The following is a 22,087-nucleotide window of genomic DNA, read 5'->3' as shown; positions in this document are numbered from 1 at the left end:
TCAAGACACAGGAATAGAAATATGGAAAATGAGGGGCACCTGGGTGGCTCAGTTGGGTAAGCCTTCAACTTTGGCTCAGGTCATGATCTCGTGGTTTATGAGTTTGAGCCCCGCATCGGGCTCTGTGCTGGAAGCTCCAGAGCCGGGAGTCTACTTCAGATTCTGTCTCTCCCTCTCTCTGCAACCTCCCCTGCTCATGGTCTGTCCCTCTCTCTCAAAAATAAACAAACATTAAAAAAACCCCACAAATATGCAAAATGAAACCAAGAGAGAAAAAAGAATCTAAAAAATTGAAAAAGCATCACTGATCTGTGGAACAATTCAAGTGGCCTAATATATAGGTAATTTGAGTCCTCAAAGAAGAAAGGGGAGATATCAAGTATTTAAAGAAATAATGGGTAAAAAAAAACCCCAAATGTGATAAAAACAACAGATTTATAGATACAAAGAAGTTCAATAAGTTCCCAATCAAGAAACATCACACTATGAAACATCAAAGTCAAATTGCTCAAAACCAGTGACAAAGAGACTATCTTAAAAGTAGCCAGAGGGGAGGAAAATGTCACAGTAAGTTCAGAGGAACAATGATAAAGATGATAGCAGATTTCTCATGGGAAACAACAAAAGCAAGAAGACAGTGGAACAGTATCTTTAAAGGTATAGTTGATCCTTAGACAATATGGGATTGAACTGCACAGGTCTAATTACACTTTTTTTTTTTTTACAGTACAGTCCTATAAATGTAAAATTTCTCTTATCATTTTTAAAAAAAGTTTATTTTTTTGAGAGAGAGAGCATGAGCAGGGGAGAGGCAGAGAGAGGGGGACAGAGGATCCAAGTGGGCACTGTGCTGACAGCAGCGAGCCAATGCGGGGCTTAAACTCACAAACCATGAGATCATGGCCTGAGCTGAAGTCAGATGCTTAACTAGTTGAGCCACCCAGGTGCCCCTCCTTATGATTTTCTTAATAACATTCTCTTTTCACTAGCTTACTTACTGTAAGATTACAACATATAATACATATACATACTATGTTTCATCTGTAAGGCTTCTGGTCAACAGTAGGTTATTAATAGTTAAGTTTTAGGGGAGTCTAAAGTTATACTTGGATTTTTGGCTGCATGAGGGGTCAGTGCCTCTACTCTCTGCATTATAAGGTCAACGGTAACTTAAAGAAGAAAACTATCAGCCTAGAATTCTATACCCGGTGAAAATATCTTTCAAAAATAAAAGTGATGAAAGCCAGGTTTTTCTTTTCTTTTCTTATTTTTTTTTTTAAGTTTTATTTATTTAAGTAATCTCTACACTCACTGTGGGGCTTGAAGTCACACTCCTGGGACCAAGAGTCATGCATGTGCTCCTCCAACTGAGCCAGTCAGGTGCCCCAGACTTCACAGTGTTAGAGAAAGACGTTACAAATAAGCAAGGGGAAAGCTACAACAAACCCTGTTGTGGTGGATATGAAGCATAGACATCATCATGAACTGCTATTTATATATACATAATGAATGCCAGTTTGATTCCATGCAAATCCTGAAATGCAGAACATGCAGATATATCATGTCACATCATTTCTAAAATTGCTCTTGTAGAAGTAAATCCTCACAATGATGTTCAACAGATGGTAAATTCTACACCACAATATTAAATACTGGATAAGCTAGTCTTTATGAGCAAAATATCTCAACTAAAGACATTGGGAGAATGATGGACTCTTTCAACTTACTGTAATCCAATCAAACACCTCTACCTTTGCCTAGATAAATACGAATACTCTGGCATACTGCAGTATGGATAATGTGAGAGATGGAAGTTCTAGGAATTCCTGCAAAAAATTATAATTTAGTGATAAGTCCTGCTAACCATATTTTTGGATTGTACTAAATAATGAATATAAATTTTTCATAGCAAATGGTTTTAGCAAGTAAGAAACAAATTATCCAAATGGTATTATTAAGTAACTGCAAAAATCCAGGGACTCACTTCTATTTCTCACATTGTACAGTGAAACTTATACTTTCTTTTCCAAGTAGCTATATATACAAATTTTTCTATAATTGGCATAAATATTCTATGAATATAATAAGGCTTATGTTTGACTTAATAATTTCATATAGACATGTATTTTCTTAAGAATTAATCAGTGATGTAAACATAGGCTATATTCATAACAGCTTCATTTATTATAATTGAATAAACTGACAACAAATTAAATATCTAATGATTGGAAATGATTAGATAAGTTGTGGTACAAAAATGGTATTATGTAAGCTGGAATATTACAAAGTCATTATAAGTCATGTTATCAAAATATATTTAATAACATAGCTACTTTTATTCTGTTTTGTCAATTTTATGCATCTATATAGATCTATTGAAATCTTTTCTAGATGGCTTCCCAGGGGACATTTAAAGAAGATTTAATATCTATTCTTCTCAAACTGTTCCAAAAATAGAAATAGAAGGAAAACTTCCAAACTCATTCTACAAAGCCAGCATTACCTTGCTTCCAAAACCAGAAAAAGACCTCACTAAAAAGGAGAATTACAGGCCAATATCCCTGATAAACATGGATGCAAAAATTGTCAACAAGATATTAGCAAATCATTCCTAAGTATTTTATTGTTTTTGGTGTAATTGCAAATGGGACAGATTCCTTGATTTCTTTTTCTGCTTCATTATTGGTGTATAGAAATGCAAAGGATTTCTGCATGTTGACTTTATATCCTGTACTTTTCTGAATTCATGTATTAGTTCACAGTACATTAAAAGAATTATTTACCAGGGCTGGTTCAATATTTGCAACTCAATCACCATGATACACCACATTAATAAAAGAAAGGATAAGAACTGTACAATCCTGTCAATAGATGCAGAAAAAGCATTTGACAAAATACAGCATCCATTCTCAATAAAAACCCTCAACAAAGTAGGGATAGAGTAAACATACCTCAACATTATGAAGGTCATATAAGAAAGACCTACAGCTAATATCATCCTCAATGGGGAAAAACTGAGAGCCTTTCCTCTGTGGTCAGGAACAAGACCAGGATGTCCACTCTCACCATTACTACTTAACATAGTATTGGAAGTCCTAGCCTCAGCAATCAGACAACAAAAAGAAGTAAAACACATTCATCTTAGCAAGGAAGAAGTCAAACTCACTATTTGCAGATGACATGATACCCTGTAGAAAACCCAAAAAACTCCACCAAATAATTGCTAGAACTAATACATGAATTCAGAAAAGTTACGATATAAAGTCAACATGCAGAAATCCTTTGCATTTCTATACACCAATAATGAAGCAGCAGAAAAAGAAATCAAGGAATCTATCCCATTTGCAACTGCACCAAAACCAATAAGATACCTAGGAATAAACCTAACTAAAGAGGTAAAAGATCTGTACTTTGAAAACTATAGAATACTTATGAAAGAAATTGAAGAGGACACAAAGAAATGGAAAAGCATTCCATGCTCATGGACTAGAACACTGTTAACATGTCTATACTATCCAAAGTAACCTACACATTTAATGCAATACCTACCAAAATACCACCAGCATTTTTCACAAAGCTAGAACAAACAATCCTAAAATTTGTACAGAACCACAAAAGACCCCTAATAGCCAAAGCAATTCTGAAAAAGCAAAACAAAACTGGATGCATCAGGATTCTGGATTTCAAGCTATATTACCAAGCTGTAGTCATCAAGACAGTATAGTATTGGCACAAAATCAGACATATAGATTAATGGAACAGAATAGAAAATCCAGAAATGGAACCACAAGAATATGGTAAACTTATCTTTGACAAAGCAGGAAAGACTATCCAATGGAATACAGTCTCTTCAACAAATAGTGCTGGGAAAACTGGATGGTGATATGCACAAGAATGAAACATGTACCTCAGTGTTTATAGCAGCATTATCAACAATAGCCAAACTATGGAGAGAGCCCAAATGTCCATTGACTGATGAACGGATAAAGAAGATGTGGTATAAAAAACACACTGCTCTACTGACTGAGTCAGCCAGGTGCCCCTACACACTTGCGTAATTTTATAATTGGGTGAACATCATTTTATTTTATTTTATTTTAATTAATTAATTTATTTATTTATTAAAATTTACATCAAAATTAGTTAGCATATAGTGCAACAATGATTTCAGGAGTGGATTCCTTAGTTCCCCTTACCCATTTAGCCCATCTCCCCTCTCATAACCCCTCCAGCAACCCTCAGTTTGTTCTCCATATTTATGAGTCTCTTCTGTTTTGTCCCCCTCCCTGTTTTTATATTATTTTTGTTTCCCTTCCCTTATGTCCATCTGTTTTGTCTCTTAAAGTCCTCATATGAGTGAAGTCATATGATTTTTGTCTTTCTCTGACTGACTAATTTCACTTAGCATAATAACCTCCAGTTCCATCCACATAGTTGCAAATGGCAAGATTTCATTCTTTTTGATTGCCGAGTAATACTCCATTGTATATATATACCACATCTTCTTTATGCATTCATCCATCGATGGACATTTGGGCTCTTTCCATACTTTGGCTATCGTTGACACTGTTGCTATAAACATTGGGGTGCATGTGTCCCTTTGAAACAGCACACCTGTATCCCGTGGATGAATGCCTAGTAGTGCAGTTGCTGTGTCATAAGGCAGTTCTAATTTTTAGTTTTTTTGAGGAACCTCCATACTGTTTTCCAGAGTGGCTGCACCAGCTTGCATTCCCAGGGTAAACATCATTTTAAAGTTAGAGGTACAATTATGAAGAAATAGATGGAGAAATAATTGCTCAAAGAATTGAAACATGAAATTTTAATACCCAGTGATTGTGAGAATCATAAATATCTACATCTCTAAAATAATGATTAAACTTACTATAGAAGATGTAGTATCATTTTGAACAGGTAAAAACATCAGAGATTAGCTGTCTGAGCATATTTAAACAACCTGCCCCCTGTTCAGTTTATGCAAATATTTTTTTTATCATTACACAAGGATTCAGAGAACATGTAGTACAAAGGTTAAAACTCATCCAAAATCCCAAAACAGTATTTGGATCAGTGGGTATACGCTCAGAAAAAAAATTGACAAGCATTCTCTAAACATAAATATTTATTTATTTACAGAATATATACGTATGATGATTTAATAGATTATATATAAATCACAAAACACAAAAATGGGATAAGATGTAAATAAATAATATTTTAAATAACTAATTTTACCTATTAGTGGATGGAAAATATCTTTTAGTTCTCACTAAAAATTAATATTGATAATATCTGTCAGTGAAAGCAATGTGATTAAAGAAATTTCATTAATTTTAAGTTTTGGTTTAATATTTTATGATAAAGTAATTCAAATATTCCAAGTTCTGTTTATTGATATTTGGTTTAATTGCATCAGACTTGAAAAAATAAAACACAAAGATATCCAAATTCAAATGGAAAAAGTTCTTAGTGACTATGTTTACTAATTCATGACATTAACTTTTCAACCCCACTCACAAATTATGTAAAGATTTTTGTTGAAATGTGCTAGTAAATATATATTTTCCTTGTTATAAGCAATGGTTTTTATAAGCTAATAAGATATTCTATATTTATATATTAAATAGATGATTTGAAAAACAACCAAAATCCTTTATTGGAAAGATTTTAAACAGATTGGAAAATTTTGTTATCGATTTTTTAAAAAGGGTAAGTATTTATTTTTATGGCTAAAATCATATGATGGAAGTGTTACTAAAATAACATACTCAAAATGCTCTTGCTATACAGTAAGGGTCAGCAAACCATATCCAGCCTGTTACTATAAATAAAGTTTTATTGGAACACATTCATTTATGTGTTGTTTATGTTTGCTTTCATGATATAATGGCAGAACTGAGTAACTGCAGAAGAGATGGCCCGCAAAGCTGAAATATTTGCTATCTGAACTTTTAGAGGAAAAAATGTGCTCAACTCTGCTCTATGGTATCAATTTTCACCAAAAAGTAGTTAACTTTCTCACTCATGTTTACCTCACAGTTAAATTGTGTTTCCTTTTTCAGAAAATATTTTCTAAGTATCATACTATTGAAAGCTACATGTCATTCCTGAAAAGGACAAATCTCAAACAGCAAATTTCAAACACTTTCTAACTCATCTTTCAGTTTGACAATATCCTGCGGTAAAAGAGGTATTTATGATGATTGTACCTTTTGTTATGAAATATTGTAAAGACTCTACTATTTAAGGAATTATAACTTGTATATCTACTTAACCTGGATTAGGTAAAATTGTAACCCATGGCAACATACCACAAACAAACCAGTGATGGTGTGACTATGAACCCCTTCAAGACCTACAACCTCTACTATTTTCTCAGAATATGTCTTTTTTGTTTATAACTTATTTGATACATAAACTGAAAGCATCAATGTCAATTTATACGTTAGCAAAATTTAATTGCTTTAAAAAAATCTTTTTTTATTACAGTTATTTATTTTTTAGTAATCTCTACACTCAATGTGGGGCTCGAACTCACAACCCTGAGACCAAGAGTTGCATGCTTTTCTGAATGAGCCAGCCAGGTGCCCCCAAATGTAATTAATTTTTGAAAACAAAAACAGATGAAAGAAAAAAAAGAGAAAAGAAAAATCCTGTTCTTTCTATGTTCTACTAGATAGATCAGGGCATAGTCCCAAGAGTATACAGCTACTCTGTAGATGTCCAGTACAAGTCTCTGAAACTAAAATTTTTATATACAGTAAATGAAACATTAGAATACCTAGACTATGTCAGATTCCATAATGACTCACTCGGTTTGCTAAAATTAGCTTAGGTCACAGCAGTACATAGTGTGGCTATCTTATTCCTCATAGAACAGTAGGAATACCTTACTCAGATTAGCCAATTCCCTCTTGCAGGCAACTAGTAAAGCGAGTGATTAAACTATTACTATGAAGTAAATTTTTCCATCTTGTTCCGTCTACTAAGTTTATATAAGCTCAAGCTCCTAATCAAGAAACTTTTATAAGTATTTTCTTAAAAAAAGGGTAAAAGTTGAAATTTAACCAACCTATATAAAAATGGAACTCCAGGTTCAGCAAAAACTGACTTTGTTCATTATTCTGCCACTGAGTGAAACAGGAAATACAGGGAAAGGCTATGATTTGGCTAGAAAAAATTTTTTTTGGTCTTGCTGAGTTAGAAGAGTCTATAGAAATATTAGCCTCGAAAATGAGGAGGAATCCTTTCTCAGGGAAAAGTGAAAAGAAAAACGAAGAGAGACTTGGTGATCAATTAAATATGAAAGAACCAAAAACTGCCAGAGTTTTTCTTCACATCTAATTGTCCACTAAGTCCTATGAATTTTAAAATATCTCATACTCTGGGGCGCCTGGGTGGCTCAGTTGGTTAAGCGTCCATCCCACTCTTGCCTTCTGTTCAGGTCATGATTTTGGGGTTTGCAAGACTGAGCTATGTGCTGGCAGCACAGAGCCTGCTTGGGATTCTCTCTCTCTCTGTCTCTCTCTCTCTGTGCCCCTACTCCCCCCCCCCCCCATAAATAAATAAACATTTTAAAAAAATATTGTAAAAGGGGTGCCTGGGTGGCTCAGTTGAGTGTCTGACTTCAGCTCAGGTCATGATCTCACAGTCCATGAGTTTGAGCCCCACATCAGGCTCTTGTGCTGACAGCTCAGAGCTTAGAGCCTGCTTTGGATTCTGTGCCTCCTCCTCTCTCTGCTCCTCCCCCATTCATGCTGTTTCTCTCTCTCTCTCCCTCTCTCTCAAAAATAAACATTAAAATAATAATAATAATAATAAATAAAATAAAAGTAAAATAAAATGTCTTGAACTCTGCTACCTTTTTTGACTCTAATGTAGTTCAACCCTTATTTTTAACCAGATGTGTTTTCAAAATAGCCTTCTTAATGATTTATCTCCAATGTCCCTTCATCTTTCACATGTTAATTATCTTCTATAGTAATATGATCACGTCATTACTGCACACAAAAAAACTGACATGTTCCCATTTATATCATTTGGTTGAATTTACTGGTTTTAACTAGATTTACAGACTCAGTCACATCATTCTTATTTTATAAACCCTTCATAGCTCCTTCTTCAAATAGTTTGGCTGAATTTAACACTTTTTGCTAGCTTTAACTAGTGTTTTAGTAATGAATCAGCAAGGATTTAATGGCTGTTATACATTGTACTAGGTTTATAACACTTTCCCTTTTCTCACAGATCGTAAACTAGTTGGATGCTATAAGATCAATAAACTTTGAGACACTGCTCCATCATTCAGTACTTAATTGTTTTGTGCCTATTGTGTGATTGGAAATCAAAGAAAGAAAATAATAAAAAAATTAAGAAAAGACCTCATGGAGGAGGTAGAATTTTAGCTGAAGGTAGGCAATACACAGAATGATAGTAAAGGGATTTAATGGATATAGAGGAATCTGATGGGGGTGAAGGTGTCAGGAGAGCTATGAGAAAATCCAGGGGAGAGGGAATTGACAGGGGAATTGTAAAGATGTAGGACACTAATAATGGGAAACAATGAGATGCAACCTTGGCTAGTGAAGGTGGATTCTATTAGAGAATGTCTTGGAAGCCCCGCAGAGGCATTTAAATTTGACTTTATATATAGACACCAATTAATAAAAAGAAAGAGATGGCATAAAAGATTATTCTAGCATCCATGTTTAGGCATATGGAAGAGATAGGCAAACAGAGACATTTGGAAAGAAATTACAGGGCTTAAAGAGAGATTGCAGGTAAAGAGAAGAAACTGTCAAAGGTGAGTACAAAGTTTTTGGCCTTGGAAACTATAAAAATGGAGACATCACTAAAATAAACAGGATGTTTTAAAAAAACAGGATGTTTGTTCTCAAACAAAGAAGGTTTGAGAATGGGGAGTAGGAGACGGTTTGGGACATGTTAGATAGATGTAAGCATATCAAGTGGAGCTATCCCAAGGCTATTCTATAGCGTAATACTGGATGAAGCCAAGAATCCAGTGCAAAAATAGATAGGTATAGTGATCTATCAATGCCTTGCACCTGTTTAGGATTTCAAAGCCATATAGTATTAATTTTGAGCTTCAACATCCAGGAAGGTAGAAGAACAGAAATTAACACCTTCATTTCGCAAATAAATTAATGTTTAGAATTCATGTGACTTGCCCAAAGTCAAAGAAGTTGTTAGCAGGAGAGCCAAGAAAATTCTAGTTCCTTACTCATGCCATTATACTCCTGGCTTTTAAGAAGCAAGCAAAATTCAAGGCTCTCCTTCCAAAAAGAGCCATCAGCATGAAGGTAACAAGTGAGGCCATGAGAATGTATAATTCTTTGAGGGCAGAAGAAGGGAAGAAGAAAAGATCTCTTGCAGATAGATACAATTAATTAAAATAAGGAAGGAAGACAGCTCAGCAACAGACACCACCAAGCAGACAGGAGCACTCAAGAGGGTAGGAAAAAAATCAAAACCAGGAAAGTGCCGAGTCAGGAAAGCCAAAAATGGAGTAAGTACTCAGTGATCCTAAATGCCAAAGTTGGAAGAAGGTGATTTGGCATGGAGGTAACACATTTGACGGTAGATTTGTTTTTCTTCAAAAATGTAACTCTTGAGATATTGAGGGGGAAAATCCCTCAATGTTTACTATCAACATCTATCTGTTGCACTATTAAAGGGGGCTGCATTTTATTTTTCATACATTAAAACTTCCACTTCACAAGTTACAGTAACACAAAAAAGTGTGAAAGTTTTCAATGTTGAAAAATTATAAAGTCTAAAGAATAAGCTCAAATATATTTCAACATAACCTGATCAGTTTTTTTAATTTTTATTTGAGAGGCTTTTGATATATATAAATAACAGTTTGCTTTTTTCTGTGATCTGTTTTACTAAATCAAAGTTTCAATAAAGGAAAAAAATGAGGGCTATGAAAAAGCAAAACTATAGACATCCTCCAAATAAAATTACATATGAAATAATTTACCAAGTTTTATAATAATTAATAGAAATAATATGGTAAATTTCTTGATCATATATGCAACTTCTGTCTTAAGTGGAAGCATGGAAAGAAAAGTGAACTATTTTATCCTCCTAACATGACAAATATAACATTTTCAACTTTATAACTAAAATCAACTTTCGTTAGTGATATTTTTAAAATATGGCACTGTCTTTGCACTAATTGAGTTTAGAAAGGTCTTTGGAAATTTTACCTGTCTTAAAGTTTTAAAAAATTAGCATGACAATAGATTAAAAATTTAAAAGACACAGCTAATCAAACAACTTGCTACTGACCTTGTTCAAGTCTGAAGAGGGTCTTTTCCAGCTTTTCCATTTCGTTCAGAAGTAAAATTCTAATTTGTTTACTGTGTCCCATTTTGGCTTTTAGAAGATTTGAAATCTTTCAGAAGAATTAAAAGAACTCCAAAATCGAATGAGTTACCCCTATGAAACAAAAAGGAATTAAGATCAAGAAAATAACTATTACCTTTAATTCCTCAAGGCTGACAGCCGCACTTACATGTTCTAAATGTGTTTTAACTTTAGCAAAGCAAAAAGAAAGAATGAATCCTATAAAGAAGACCTGAGAAGGTAAATAGTTGTTTCCTCCCTTAGAGCACAATAGGACCAAAGCAAAACTATTGTATTATAGATTCTTACAATTAAAAAAAAAACAAAACAAAACAAAACTGAATTATTCTCAGAGAAAAGCAATACGTTTTGGAAAGCCTGGATTTGGGTGGGGGGGAAAATTCCCGGTCCCAAGCCAAAGGGCTTTGAAGACTACAAACGGCACTTCTGCTTACAAGAGATTAGTCTGCTCAAAGATAACAGGTGGGAGAGCTCCCCATTCCCAAATTCGGGTTGGAAGCCACCAATGGGGAGATGAGAACAGAGGGAAGCAGTTGTTGCCCCTGGAATAGCTGCTGCAGACATAGGATGTACAGACGGAGCTATAGATAGAAAGAACCCATTTCCCTGAGAGACCAGCGGCATTCCTAGCACTTACACGGAGCAAGTTATACGTGCAGCTTCTGGGACACTGCAGGACCCGCGACTCTGGTGTTGGAGTCGGGGGAGGAGACGGGAAGGAAAGCAAACGGGGAAAGGCAGGCTGCCCAGGCGCAAAAAGCAGCCCCAGACAAGGAGGGCCGGGCGCCGTGAAGGGCAAGGGGCGGGGCGGCGGCAGCCGGGCCAAGGATAAGGCCGCTGTGTGAATGGCAGAGACCTTCTCCGTGACTCCGCCTCGCGCTGGTCCCGGAGAAGACCCTCGACCCACCGGGCCTCAAGTTCCCCACACGCCCGGGTGGGAGTTGACAGGTCCCCTCGCCCACTTCCGGGAGGTTCCGCACCCTGCTCGCCGCGACCGCTAGTCTCGCGAGACTGCGGTCAGCGGGGCCGGGGTCCGGGAGGCGGCTGCGGCCCAGGCAGCGAGCTGCTTTTGGTTTTCGGCGCTAGGGAGGTGCGAGGTCCGGAGTGTGCACTTCCTCTACCAGCCTGCGACCTCGTGGTTGAACATTAAAATGCTACGGTAGAAGGCTGCCAGCTAGATTGAGCTGCGTATGTCACAGGGTCGTTTTGTGGACCGGCTGAATGGTGGGAGGCGAGAGACCTGGCTTCCTGTGCTTTTTCTACCACGATGTGTTTTGTGTCTTTGTTTTGATTTTTTTTTTTTTTTAAATTTTGACGTGGCCTAAGTTTACTTGGCCTAAACTCTCTGAATCTTGATTTCCCCGTATCTAAAGTAAGGGGCCGTCTACAATCTCAGACATTCCATCCTTCGTGTGTCTACCGTCTCTAGTGCTAACACAGGGCACATCTTGAATGCAGACACGGAACTACTAGGTAGGTGAAATGTGGCCAGTTTGCAAACAATTGAGGGTGCAAATACCGCTTGTACAACGTCTGGTTGTATCTGATGTACACTGCATAGACCTGAAGAGCATATGCGATTAAGGATCTATATTGGCTGCACATATTTCAGGCCAGAAATTTAGGATCTGGTACAGTCTAAGTAGTACAGTCTAAGGAGATTTTATGCCTGAGGAAAAGAAACCCCTTCTAGAGTTTTTTGAGGACACCTAGGGATCATGAGAAAAAAGACATGAGTGCAGAGAAAGATCTTGCTTTCTTTATTGTGGAAATAATGTAGATCCAAAAACAATGGTTAAAAACTAAAGATACTGAAATGTTTGTTTCAGTAGATTTCTGAGAATGGCTAGTTGCAAGTGGTCCAAAACTGAGTTTGGGTACCTGTAGTTCATTTATTCATTCAACTAGTATTTATTGAGCACCTAGGATTTGCCAGGCATGGAAGTGAATCAAAGTCACTGCCCTCATGGAACTCTTACATTTTGTTTTGGGTGGCAGATAAATAAATAAGATAAATGAATTATATAAGATAACAAAAGGTTGTAGGAAGTGGGAAGCATAGAAGAGCCAGGAAAAGGAAGTTTGCAATTGTAAATACAATAGTCAGTAAAGGACTTGCTGGTGAGTTGACATCTGATCCCAATGAGAGAAAGAGCAAAGAGGATATCCAGGGTAGAGGGTTACATACAGAGGTACAGAAAGTTCAAAGGCCATGAGGTGGGAACACCCTTGTGGATTTAAGGAGGCCACCATAGCTGAGTGAAGAGAGTGGTAAGAGATTAGGACAGATAAAGGGGGGGGGGTGCTTGACAGCCAGATCTTGTAAGGCTTTGTAGGCCATTGCAAGGATTTGGGCTTTTAATATGAGCAAAAGAGACGTTGGAGCATTGTGAAAAAAGGAGTGACCTCATCTGATAGACCTTTTAAAAGATTACCCTGCAACTTTATGGAAAATAGCTAAATAAACTGGAGGGTGTGGTAAGGAAGGAAGCGAGACCAGTTAGGCAGTTATTTCAATTAACCAAGATACAATGATGTTGGTGAGAAGTTGTTGAATTATGGATCTATGTTGAAAGTAGAGCTTATACTGATGATGAGAAAGTGTTCTTCAATTTGTAAGTCACATTGAGGGTTATAAATCATACCCATTGAGGGTTGTAAAAGTAATTTATTAGTTGCAACCAACAATTTTTTTAATGTTTATTTTTTTTGAGGGTGGAGAGAGAGAGAGAAAGAGAGAGAGGGAGCAGGGGAGGGGCAGCGAGAAAGGGAGACACAGAATCCAAAGCAGGCTGAGCTGTCAGCACAGAGCCCGACACTTGGCTCTAATCCAGGAACTGTGAGATCACGACCTGAGCTGAAGTCGGATGCTTAACCAACTGAGCCACCCAGGCGCCCTGCAACCAACAATTTTTAAAGTAAAATAGGAATGATCTGAGTGCATTGCATCTGGTAAGACTATTATTTCAAGAAACTTCTGTTTCTGTTGCTTATGTTTTGTTGTAGTGAGTCCTGTATTCCTACTGGGAGTCATGGTCAAAAACATGTTTGAGAGCCACCACTCTCAAAAATTATGCTGTGTAAAAGCATAACCATTCATGATTATGAAATGTGCCTGTGTTTTAATCCCAGCTCTGCCACTAACTGGCTGTTCAGCTTTCTAAGGTACTTAACCTTGGCCGCCTGGATGGTTAAAGTCAGTTAAGCATCTGACTTTGGCTCAGGTCATGATCTTGAAGTTCGTGAGTTTGAGCCCCACATCCGACTCTTTGCTGTCAGTGCAGAGCCCACTTCAGATTCTCTGTCCCTCTCTCTGCCCCCCGCTTGTGTGCTTTCTCTCCCCACCCCACCCCCTCAAAAAATAAATAAACATTAAAAACAAATGGAATGAATGAAATATGGCCCTTTGTAGCAACATGGATGGAACTGGAGAGTGTGATGCTAAGTGAAATAAGCCATACAGAGAAAGACAGATACCATATGGTTTCATTCTTATGTGGATCCTGAGGAACTTAACAGAAACCCATGGGGGAGGGGAAGGAAAAAAAAAAAAGGAGGTTAGAGTGGGAGAGAGCCAAAGCATAGGAGACTCTTAAAAACTGAGAACAAACTGAGGGTTGATGGGGGGTGGGAGGGAGGGGAGGGTGGGTGATGGGTATTGAGGAGGGCACCTTTTGGGATGAGCACTGGGTGTTGTATGGAAACCAATTTGACAATAAACTTCGTATGTTGAAAAAAAAACAAATGGAAGATACTCAGCCTTTTTGTGCTTTGGTTTTTACAACTGTAAAACAGGGATAAAAATAGTGCCTACTATTAATTAAATGAGGACTTAGAACTGTGCCTGAGACATGTGTAAGTACAAATACTAGGATGGGACCCTGACTGATGTGGAATACGGTTCATGTTTATGTTTGTCTTCAGGGTCTCCTTTCCTTTGAGTCTCTCCTATGACCATCTCATCACACTGCTCTCCTGTTGATCACTCTTCTCCAGGGCTCTAAAATTAGCTTTCCCTGTTCTCCCTCCACCAGCAAAACTGTCACTTTAGGGCCCAATATTCCAGCTAAAATAAGGAGTAAAATAGACTGACAAAATGAATTCCTTTAGTGGTGAGTTATTCTTACACAAATGCTTGCATTTTAAAAGATTTGTCAATCCAAATGATCTTAATTTTGGAGATTTCATACTGTGAAAGAAAGTGAAGAAGGTCAAGTAATGGAAAAATTATGATTCAATGTGATGTGTCTCAGAGATTCCATTTACAAGCCACACAGCGTCCTTTTTAAAAAAGAAGAGTCACGCTAAGTGTGCTATTTGTGAAGTTCTTGGAATGCCAGTGAATCTGCAGTCTAGAGCTACAGTGGTACCATGTGCTGCCTTCATTTGGCAAACATTTGTCATGTGCCTGTCGTGTGCATAACAGAGATCTATATATACACAATAATCTCATGCTAGAGTTGTCAGGAGAAGAATCTCCTTGAGGAACATCTGATGGATAATCTCAGCTATTTGGCAGTGACTCTACTGCTTTCTAAAACATTAATATGAATGTATCTGGGGAGTGGGAGAAGGGCTGTGGTCAGAAGGGTCAGAAAACACTAGAGTGTTTCTTAAGGTCTGTGTATGGGAGTGTCTGTTTTGGGAAAGGAAAGGAGTTATTTAGGGTATTATGTATAGTCTGGTCCCAGTCCTGTAAGATTCTGGGTCTGAAGTGGAGGGATCTGCCTTATTTGGCTTTTATATTCATCAGCATTTTTTGTGTATCTTAATTTTGTAGTGATTATATACTGACATTATGAATAATTTTATTTTGTAAAATTTGGAATTGTGTTTTCAAAATCTCTTCTAAGTAGAACAGTTTATTCTGCATTTTTGGGAAATATCCAGACTTAGCCAGGGAAGAGAAGGGAAGATAGGAAGGAAATAGAGCTGAAGTCAGACAAGAAGAAGGACCTAATATAATGGTGATAGAGATACAGAAACCAGAGAGAGATTTTTCAAAAAAGGATAGTACAACACAAAGAAAACGCATTTTGGAAACAAACTCGGGATTAGTTTTAATCTCTCTGAATTACAGTTGATTCATCTGTAAATTGGAGAGAATAACGCTTCATTTGGAGGGTGGTTTTGAAGATTAGATGAAATAATGAAAGCATTCAAGGCATCTGTTATATAGCCCTTGGTAAAAATCAGGCTTTTAATAAATGATAGCCTAAAAAGAGAAGGGCTGATGGCCAGTTGTCTTTGCTGGGTTCTGATGGCAGTTAGACAAAGCAGATGAAGAGGAAGCCTCCCAGAGCCTGGCCAACAAAAAGAATCTAAAGGTCTGTTATCTTACTCTGTGAAGAGGGAGTATAAAGGTGAACTCAGAAAAGGAAGTCAGAGCCCAAGGTTTTAGCCTAAATCGTAGAGAACAGAGGAAGGACGTAAGAAAGAAGTAAGGTTTTGTTGCTGTACAATTAATATTTATTAGAACAATTATTGACATGTACATGTAATGGAGGTAAAGATAGTTGTATTTTATTTAAAAAACAAAAACAAAAACAAAAGCCAAAACTTGCGTGGGAAAAGTCATTAAAAAAGTCCTAAGCATTGATATAACAAATTGACCAAAAAGAGCATATGGAATGCTTTGAAACCATGATAAGAGGAAACTCGAGAGGGTGTTTTAGTGGTGATGGTTTCTTTTTTCTAAAGATAGGTATTTTAAAATGTTCTTTGGCCCTAAATTTAGAGCTAAATCATTTTTACCCTTGCAAATAAATTTAACTTCCTGTTGAAATCCTGCCTCCAGAATTTCCCTGTGGAAGGATGGAGTTGGCAGCCTGTTTGGGGAACAAGGATGAGGGAAGGAAGACTTGAACTGATTTTCTATATTTGTCAGGACCACTTCAGCTGCATATGACAGAAAACAACAACAACAACAACAACAAGGCAACAGTGGCTTAAACAAGAGATAAATTTGTTTCTTTCTTGCATAAAAGTTTAGAGGTGAGCAATTCAAAGCTGGTGTGGCAGGTCTGTAAAGGCAGTCGGAAGCCGGGATCTCTCTAGCTCACAGCTTCCTCCCTCTTATTATGTGGATCTTATCATAGTACCACAAGGCTGCCAGAACTCCAGCTATCATATCCAAGTTCAGGCAATATAATGGAAGAAGAGGAAAAGAAGGGTATACCTCTTCCCTTTAAGCTTTCCTGGAAATACCAGACAGCATTTCTGCTTCTATCTCATTAGCCAAAACTTGGTCACAAGGTACATACAAATGTAACTTGTGTCTGGGCAGCAATGAGACTAGCCAAAACACAGGTTTTGTTATTAAGGAAAGAGAATGAATAACTAGTAGTGTCTGCCACAGTTTGCGTGGCACTTTATTTTCCATTTTAATTGTTCTCAAAGCAACGCGGTTTGGAGCAGGGGGATGGAAGGCCCACGAGGAGTGTCTCCAAGGCAAAAAATGGAACTGATTATTTAATGTGCTTGACCACATGGAGAGATGTTTCACAAACACCTTAGTTTTCTGTCAGAAAGCTTGGGGGTGATTAAGCAAACTTCCCCCAAACTTCAAAAAGACCAGTTGGAGATTGCAGCTATAGACCTATTAGCCAAATGAGCTTGCTACAGCTGAACTCCAGAACCAGCCAGTTTACCTAACCCATTATGGACAGACTGGAGAAATCATGCTCACTGCATGTTTATTCTCAGAAAAGGACAGAGGTGGGGTGCCTGGGGGGCTCAGTCGGTTGAGCGTTTGACTTCAGCTCAGGTCATGATGTAACGGTTCCGAGTTTGAGCCCCATGTGGGGCCCTCTGCTATCAACAGAGAGCCTGCTGCAGATCCTCTGTCCTTCTCTCTCTCTGCCCCTCCCCCTCTCACTCTCCCGCCCCAAAATAAATAAGCTTAAAAACCAAAAAAGGACAGAGGTAAGCCAAGCTCACCAGTTATTTTTCCACAAATTTACCAACTAGGTAAATCACTCTCCACTCCCCAGGAATGGAGTAAATTAACTAGTGCAAAGAGAAGCCAGAGGTTTATTTAGAGAAGCTCTTTCTTTAAAAAAAAAAAAAAAAAGAATTAGGGGAAAGCATTCTTCTTCAGGCATTACATAAGCCCCTTAACTTCTTTTGTGGTCTAATTCCTAAGCTGTAATTTATCTTTCAAGGATATATAAAAATAAAATGTCTGAAATGTTTCAAAAATTAATATATACCCTATAAATAGTTAATAACAATGAATGTTTAATGAGCATCCAGGAGGTGCCAGGCACTGTTCTAAGCCCATTACATGAAATAACTCAATTCCCAGGACACTATTGTTACCCCCAATTTAAAGGTATGTAAACTGAGTGCCCAAGGTTAAGTAGTTTGTTTAAGGTCGGGTAGGAATCAAGTGGAAGAGTGGGATTTCAATTGTATTCTCAGCGACTCTGTTCAGTCAACTCTAAACCTGAGGGCATTGATGTTATCCCCATGGCCTAGAAATCAATAAAGGTTTTCTAAATTGAATTTGGATATTGCTGACTTTATATATGGCTATGACAACAGTGAGTTTGTTTTCTTCTAGGAATATTCTGGCTAATCTAATACTCAGTCATCTCAGGACAGCTGCTTCAGGAAATCTTTCCTTGCCTTGCCCTCTTTCCCCTGGGTCTGGGTTAGGTGTTCCTCTTTCATGTCCTCTGTTGTATGATGTATGATATCATGTTGTATAATAACTGCCTTTTCTCTTTCTCACTAGCGTTTTTGAGGCAGGGATTGTGTTTCCTGTGTCTGGATGGCACAGCTGTAAATTGTTTACATTTCTTAGATGTATTAAGAAAACTATATTTTCTTCTTTTTAAAAAAATTTAAATGACTTTTATTTTAGAATAGTTTGAGTTAAGAAAATAGTTGCGAAGAGAATACAGAGAGATCCCAGTTTCCCCTGTTGTTAAGATCTTACAATAGTATTATTCATGTGTTACAATTAGTGAACCAATATTGATACATTATTACAGTCCATAGTTTATTAGATTTCCTTACTTTTTACCTCCTATCCTTTATCTGTTCTGGGAGCCCTTCAGGATACCACATAACGTTTAGTTGTCATGTCTCCTTAAACTCCTTTTGGCTGTGACAGTTTCTCAGACTTTCCTTTAAGAAAAAAAAGTTTTTATTGATATATAATGGACATATACCATTGTGTAAATTCAAGGTGTGCAATGTGTTGATTTGATATATATTGCAAATATGATTACCACTATAGAGTTAACTAACATTCCACCACATCACATAATCATTTCTTTTTGGGGATGCAAACCTGTAAGACCTAGTCTTCTAGTAAGACCTGGCCTCTTTGAAGTTCATAATACTGTATTATTGTCTATAACCACTATGCTATACATTAGATATCCAGGACTTATTTATCTACTGGTTGCAAGTTTGTAACCTTACAATATCTCCCCATTTCTCCCCCCTTCAGCCCCCATACATACTATATCTTCTTTAGCCATTCGTCCATTGATAGATACTTAGGCTGTTTCCTTTCTTTCTTTCCTCTCCTCTCCTCTCCTCTCCTCTCCTCTCCTCTCCTCTCCTCTCCTCTCCTCTCCTCCCCTCCCCTCCCCTCCCCTCCCGTCTCCTCCCCTCCCTTCTCCTCTCCTCTCCTCTCCTCTCCTCTCCTCTCCTCTCCTCTCCTTTCCTTTCCTTTCCCTTCCTTCCTTTCCTTCCTCTCTGTCTCTCCCTCTCCTTCTTTCTTGCTTTCTTTCATGATTTCAGGAGTAGAATTTAGTGATTCATCACTTATATATAACACCCAGTGCTCATTCCAACAACTGCCCTCCTTAATGCCCATCATCCTAGGTTGTTTCCATCTATATTTTTAAAAACTGCTCTGATCCCCTTTACTGTTCTCCAACTGCTGGACATGGGAAAGCAAAAATAATTTTTGTCTGTTTTGAAACTAATCCTGATCCAATTATTTAAATAATTTCTTTGGGGCACGTGGGTGGCTCAGTAGGTTCAGTGTCTCACTCTTGATTTCAGCTCAGGTCATGATTTTGTGGTTCATGGGATCAAGCCCCACATTGGGCTCTGCCTTTCAGCACAGATTCTCTCTCTCCCTCTCTCTCTGCCCCTCCCCTGCTTGTGTTCTCTCTCTTTTTCAAATATATAAACATTAAAAAAAAATAATAATCTCTTTAAACTTGCCTCTATGAAATAATTGTTTTATTGTTTCCATCCCCCTTCTCCGTACTTCTAAGCTGATGTCTGCCATACAGAGCAGGGTCTCACATGGAATCATTGCTATGGAGGAGTTGAACTCTGTGGCCTTGAACTGGGCATTGTGTCAGGGCTGGTGTTACCTAAAGTACATCTGTATAGTCCTGTTCCTGGTTATCCTGTTGACATAAGCTACTAATGTGTATAGCTGATAAATTCCTGGTCATTCTTTCTTGGCTTGGTCAGAGCCTAGAAGCCTTCTCTGCTGTTTAGGCTTCCTTGAGGTCCTCCTTCCGCTGCAGAACCCCTCCAAGAGTCTGAAGGGTTCTTAACCTGGCCCAAGGGCCAAGGCATCCATTTCATAAGCCTTTGCTGGAATCACCTCACTCTGCCATGGTGGATCCATGTAATATGGGCTGGGGATGGAAACTAGGTCCTGCCTGTAACTGATGTCCTTGCTTTACCCTCCTAACCATGCTGGGGCTCCCCTTTTTGGACCTTCCCCACCTTTTTTTTTTTTTTAACCTAGCATAACACTCTTCAACCAGAGTTCAAAACAGGGAGCAGAACAAAAAGTCCTCTATGCATTTGACAAATACTGTACCTGCTGTGTGGTAAGCACCATTCAGGAACTGTAGGAACAGTAATGAACAAAGCAGACATAAATCCTTGCCTATCTGGAGTTTCTATTCTTTAAAAAAAATTTTTTTAATGTTTATTTATTTTTGAGACAGAGAGAGAGAGAGAGAGAGCGAGCACATGAGCAGGGGAGGGGCAGAGAGAGAGGGAGACACAGAATCTGAAGCAGGCTCCAGGCTCTGAGCTGTCAGCACAGAGCCAGATGCAGGGCTCAAATTCATGAACTGCGAGATCAGGACCTGAGCTGAAGTCAGATGCTTAACCAACTGAGCTACCCAGGTGCCCCTGGAGTTTATATTCTAATAATACCCTGAACCTGTCTGACTTGTTCCCACCAGGACACATCACACTATTTCTCTCACGTCCCTCTCTCTTTAGATGGTCACATTTTCACAATTATTCAAGCCCAGAAGGAATGGATTTCCCTTCCTTCCTACCAGGAACTAGTTCATTAGTCCCTGTCTCTAATGTTAAATGAGAGATAAAAGAACTTACAAAGTTCTGTATCAAACATGCCTATAGTCTTGCTGCAAAATCGTATTTTGAGTGAAAAGTGTTTAATATTAACCCTTCTTTCTCTTTACATTAATTCTTTAGCAACCCAAGACTCTTACTGAGGCAGTTGGGTATCCTAGGCCAAATGGGAGAAAGTCTGGTATGTTGCAAAGGCAAATGATAAAGGTACATTTATATCTTTAAAATAGTATCCTGGATTACATCAGGATCTCCATTGCCTGGGTCAGTACCTGACACTGAAAGCCATTCAATAATGGCTATAAGAATGAGTGAAAGGTGGAAGGAATGGATAACTTAATGGATTATATTATATTTATACTTTTGTTTCTGGATCAACGAATAATTTACTTTAGGCTAACATTTTTTTTTTTAACGTTTATTTATTTTTGAGACAGAGAGAGACAGAGCATGAACGGGGGAGGGGCAGAGAGAGAGGGAGACACAGAATTGGAAGCAGGCTCCAGGCTCTGAGCCATCAGCCCAGAGCCTGACTCGGGGGCTCGAACTCACGGACCGCGAGATCCTGACCTGAGCTGAAGTCGGACGCTTAACCGACTGAGCCACCCAGGCGCCCCTTTAGGCTAACATTTTTGACATTTACTTTAGGCTAACATTTCTGGCTTATTTCACTTACCATCACCTCCTTAGGGTTCACTCATGTTGTCATGTGTCAGAATTTCCTTCCTTTTTAAGGCTGGATAATATTCCATTGTATGCATTTACCCCATTTTGTTTATCTATGCATGTGTCATTGGACATTTGGGTTGTTTATGTCTTACCTACTGTGAATAATGCTGCTGTGAACATAGGTGTACAAATATCTCTTTGAGACTCTGCTTTAAGTTCTTTTGGAAATACACTCAGAAGTGGAATTGCTAGATCATATGGTAATTCAATTTTTAATCTTTTGAGGGTCTGTCATACTGTTTTTCATAGCAGCTGTACCATTTTTAAAAAATTTTTTTTAACGTTTATTTATTTTTGAGACAGAGAGAGACAGAGCATGAATGGGGGAGGGTCAGAGAGAGGGAGACACAGAATCCGAAACAGGCCCCAGGCTCTGAGCTGTCAGCACAGAGCCCGACGCGGGGCTCGAACTCACGGACCGTGAGATCATGACCTGAGCCGAAGTTGGCCGCTTAACCGACTAAGCCACCCAGGCGCCCCACAGCTGTACCATTTTAGATTCCCATCAACAGTGCACAGGGTTTCAATTTCTCCACATCATTGCCAGCACTTGTTCTTTTCTTTTTTAAAAATTATTCTATTTTTTTAATGTTTGTTTATTTTTGAGAGAGAGAGAGCCAGCAGAGGAGGGGCAGAGAGAGAGGGAGACACA

At 38.1% G+C, this 22,087-nt stretch overlaps 2 protein-coding genes across 6 annotated transcripts in view; one reads left to right on the top strand and one right to left on the bottom strand.

Annotated features, from left to right (window-relative positions):
• AGL (amylo-alpha-1, 6-glucosidase, 4-alpha-glucanotransferase) overlaps window positions 1-10,820 on the bottom strand; it is an 83,256-nt gene extending 72,436 nt beyond the window's left edge. Inside the window, 3 exon segments of the mRNA XM_003990359.6 lie at window positions 10,315-10,393; window positions 10,395-10,464; window positions 10,541-10,820. Of these exon segments, the coding sequence (XP_003990408.3) occupies window positions 10,315-10,393; window positions 10,395-10,464; window positions 10,541-10,542 (151 nt within the window). The 5' untranslated portion in view covers window positions 10,543-10,820.
• Window positions 10,821-11,016: 196 nt separating this feature from the next.
• The window catches only part of FRRS1 (ferric chelate reductase 1), a 103,077-nt gene continuing 92,006 nt past the window's right edge, over window positions 11,017-22,087 (top strand). For all 5 annotated transcript variants that reach the window (XM_019837488.2, XM_045036266.1, XM_045036264.1 and 2 more), the window contains exon 1: window positions 11,017-11,865. The gene's annotated coding sequence lies outside the window, so the exon portion shown is untranslated. The remainder of the gene's footprint in view (window positions 11,866-22,087) is intronic.

The sequence above is a fragment of the Felis catus genome, chromosome C1, assembly GCF_018350175.1.
Source record: "Felis catus isolate Fca126 chromosome C1, F.catus_Fca126_mat1.0, whole genome shotgun sequence".
NCBI lineage: Eukaryota > Metazoa > Chordata > Mammalia > Carnivora > Felidae > Felis > Felis catus.
Note: the sequence above shows the minus strand (reverse complement) of the source record. Positions and strands in the feature narration are given on the sequence as shown.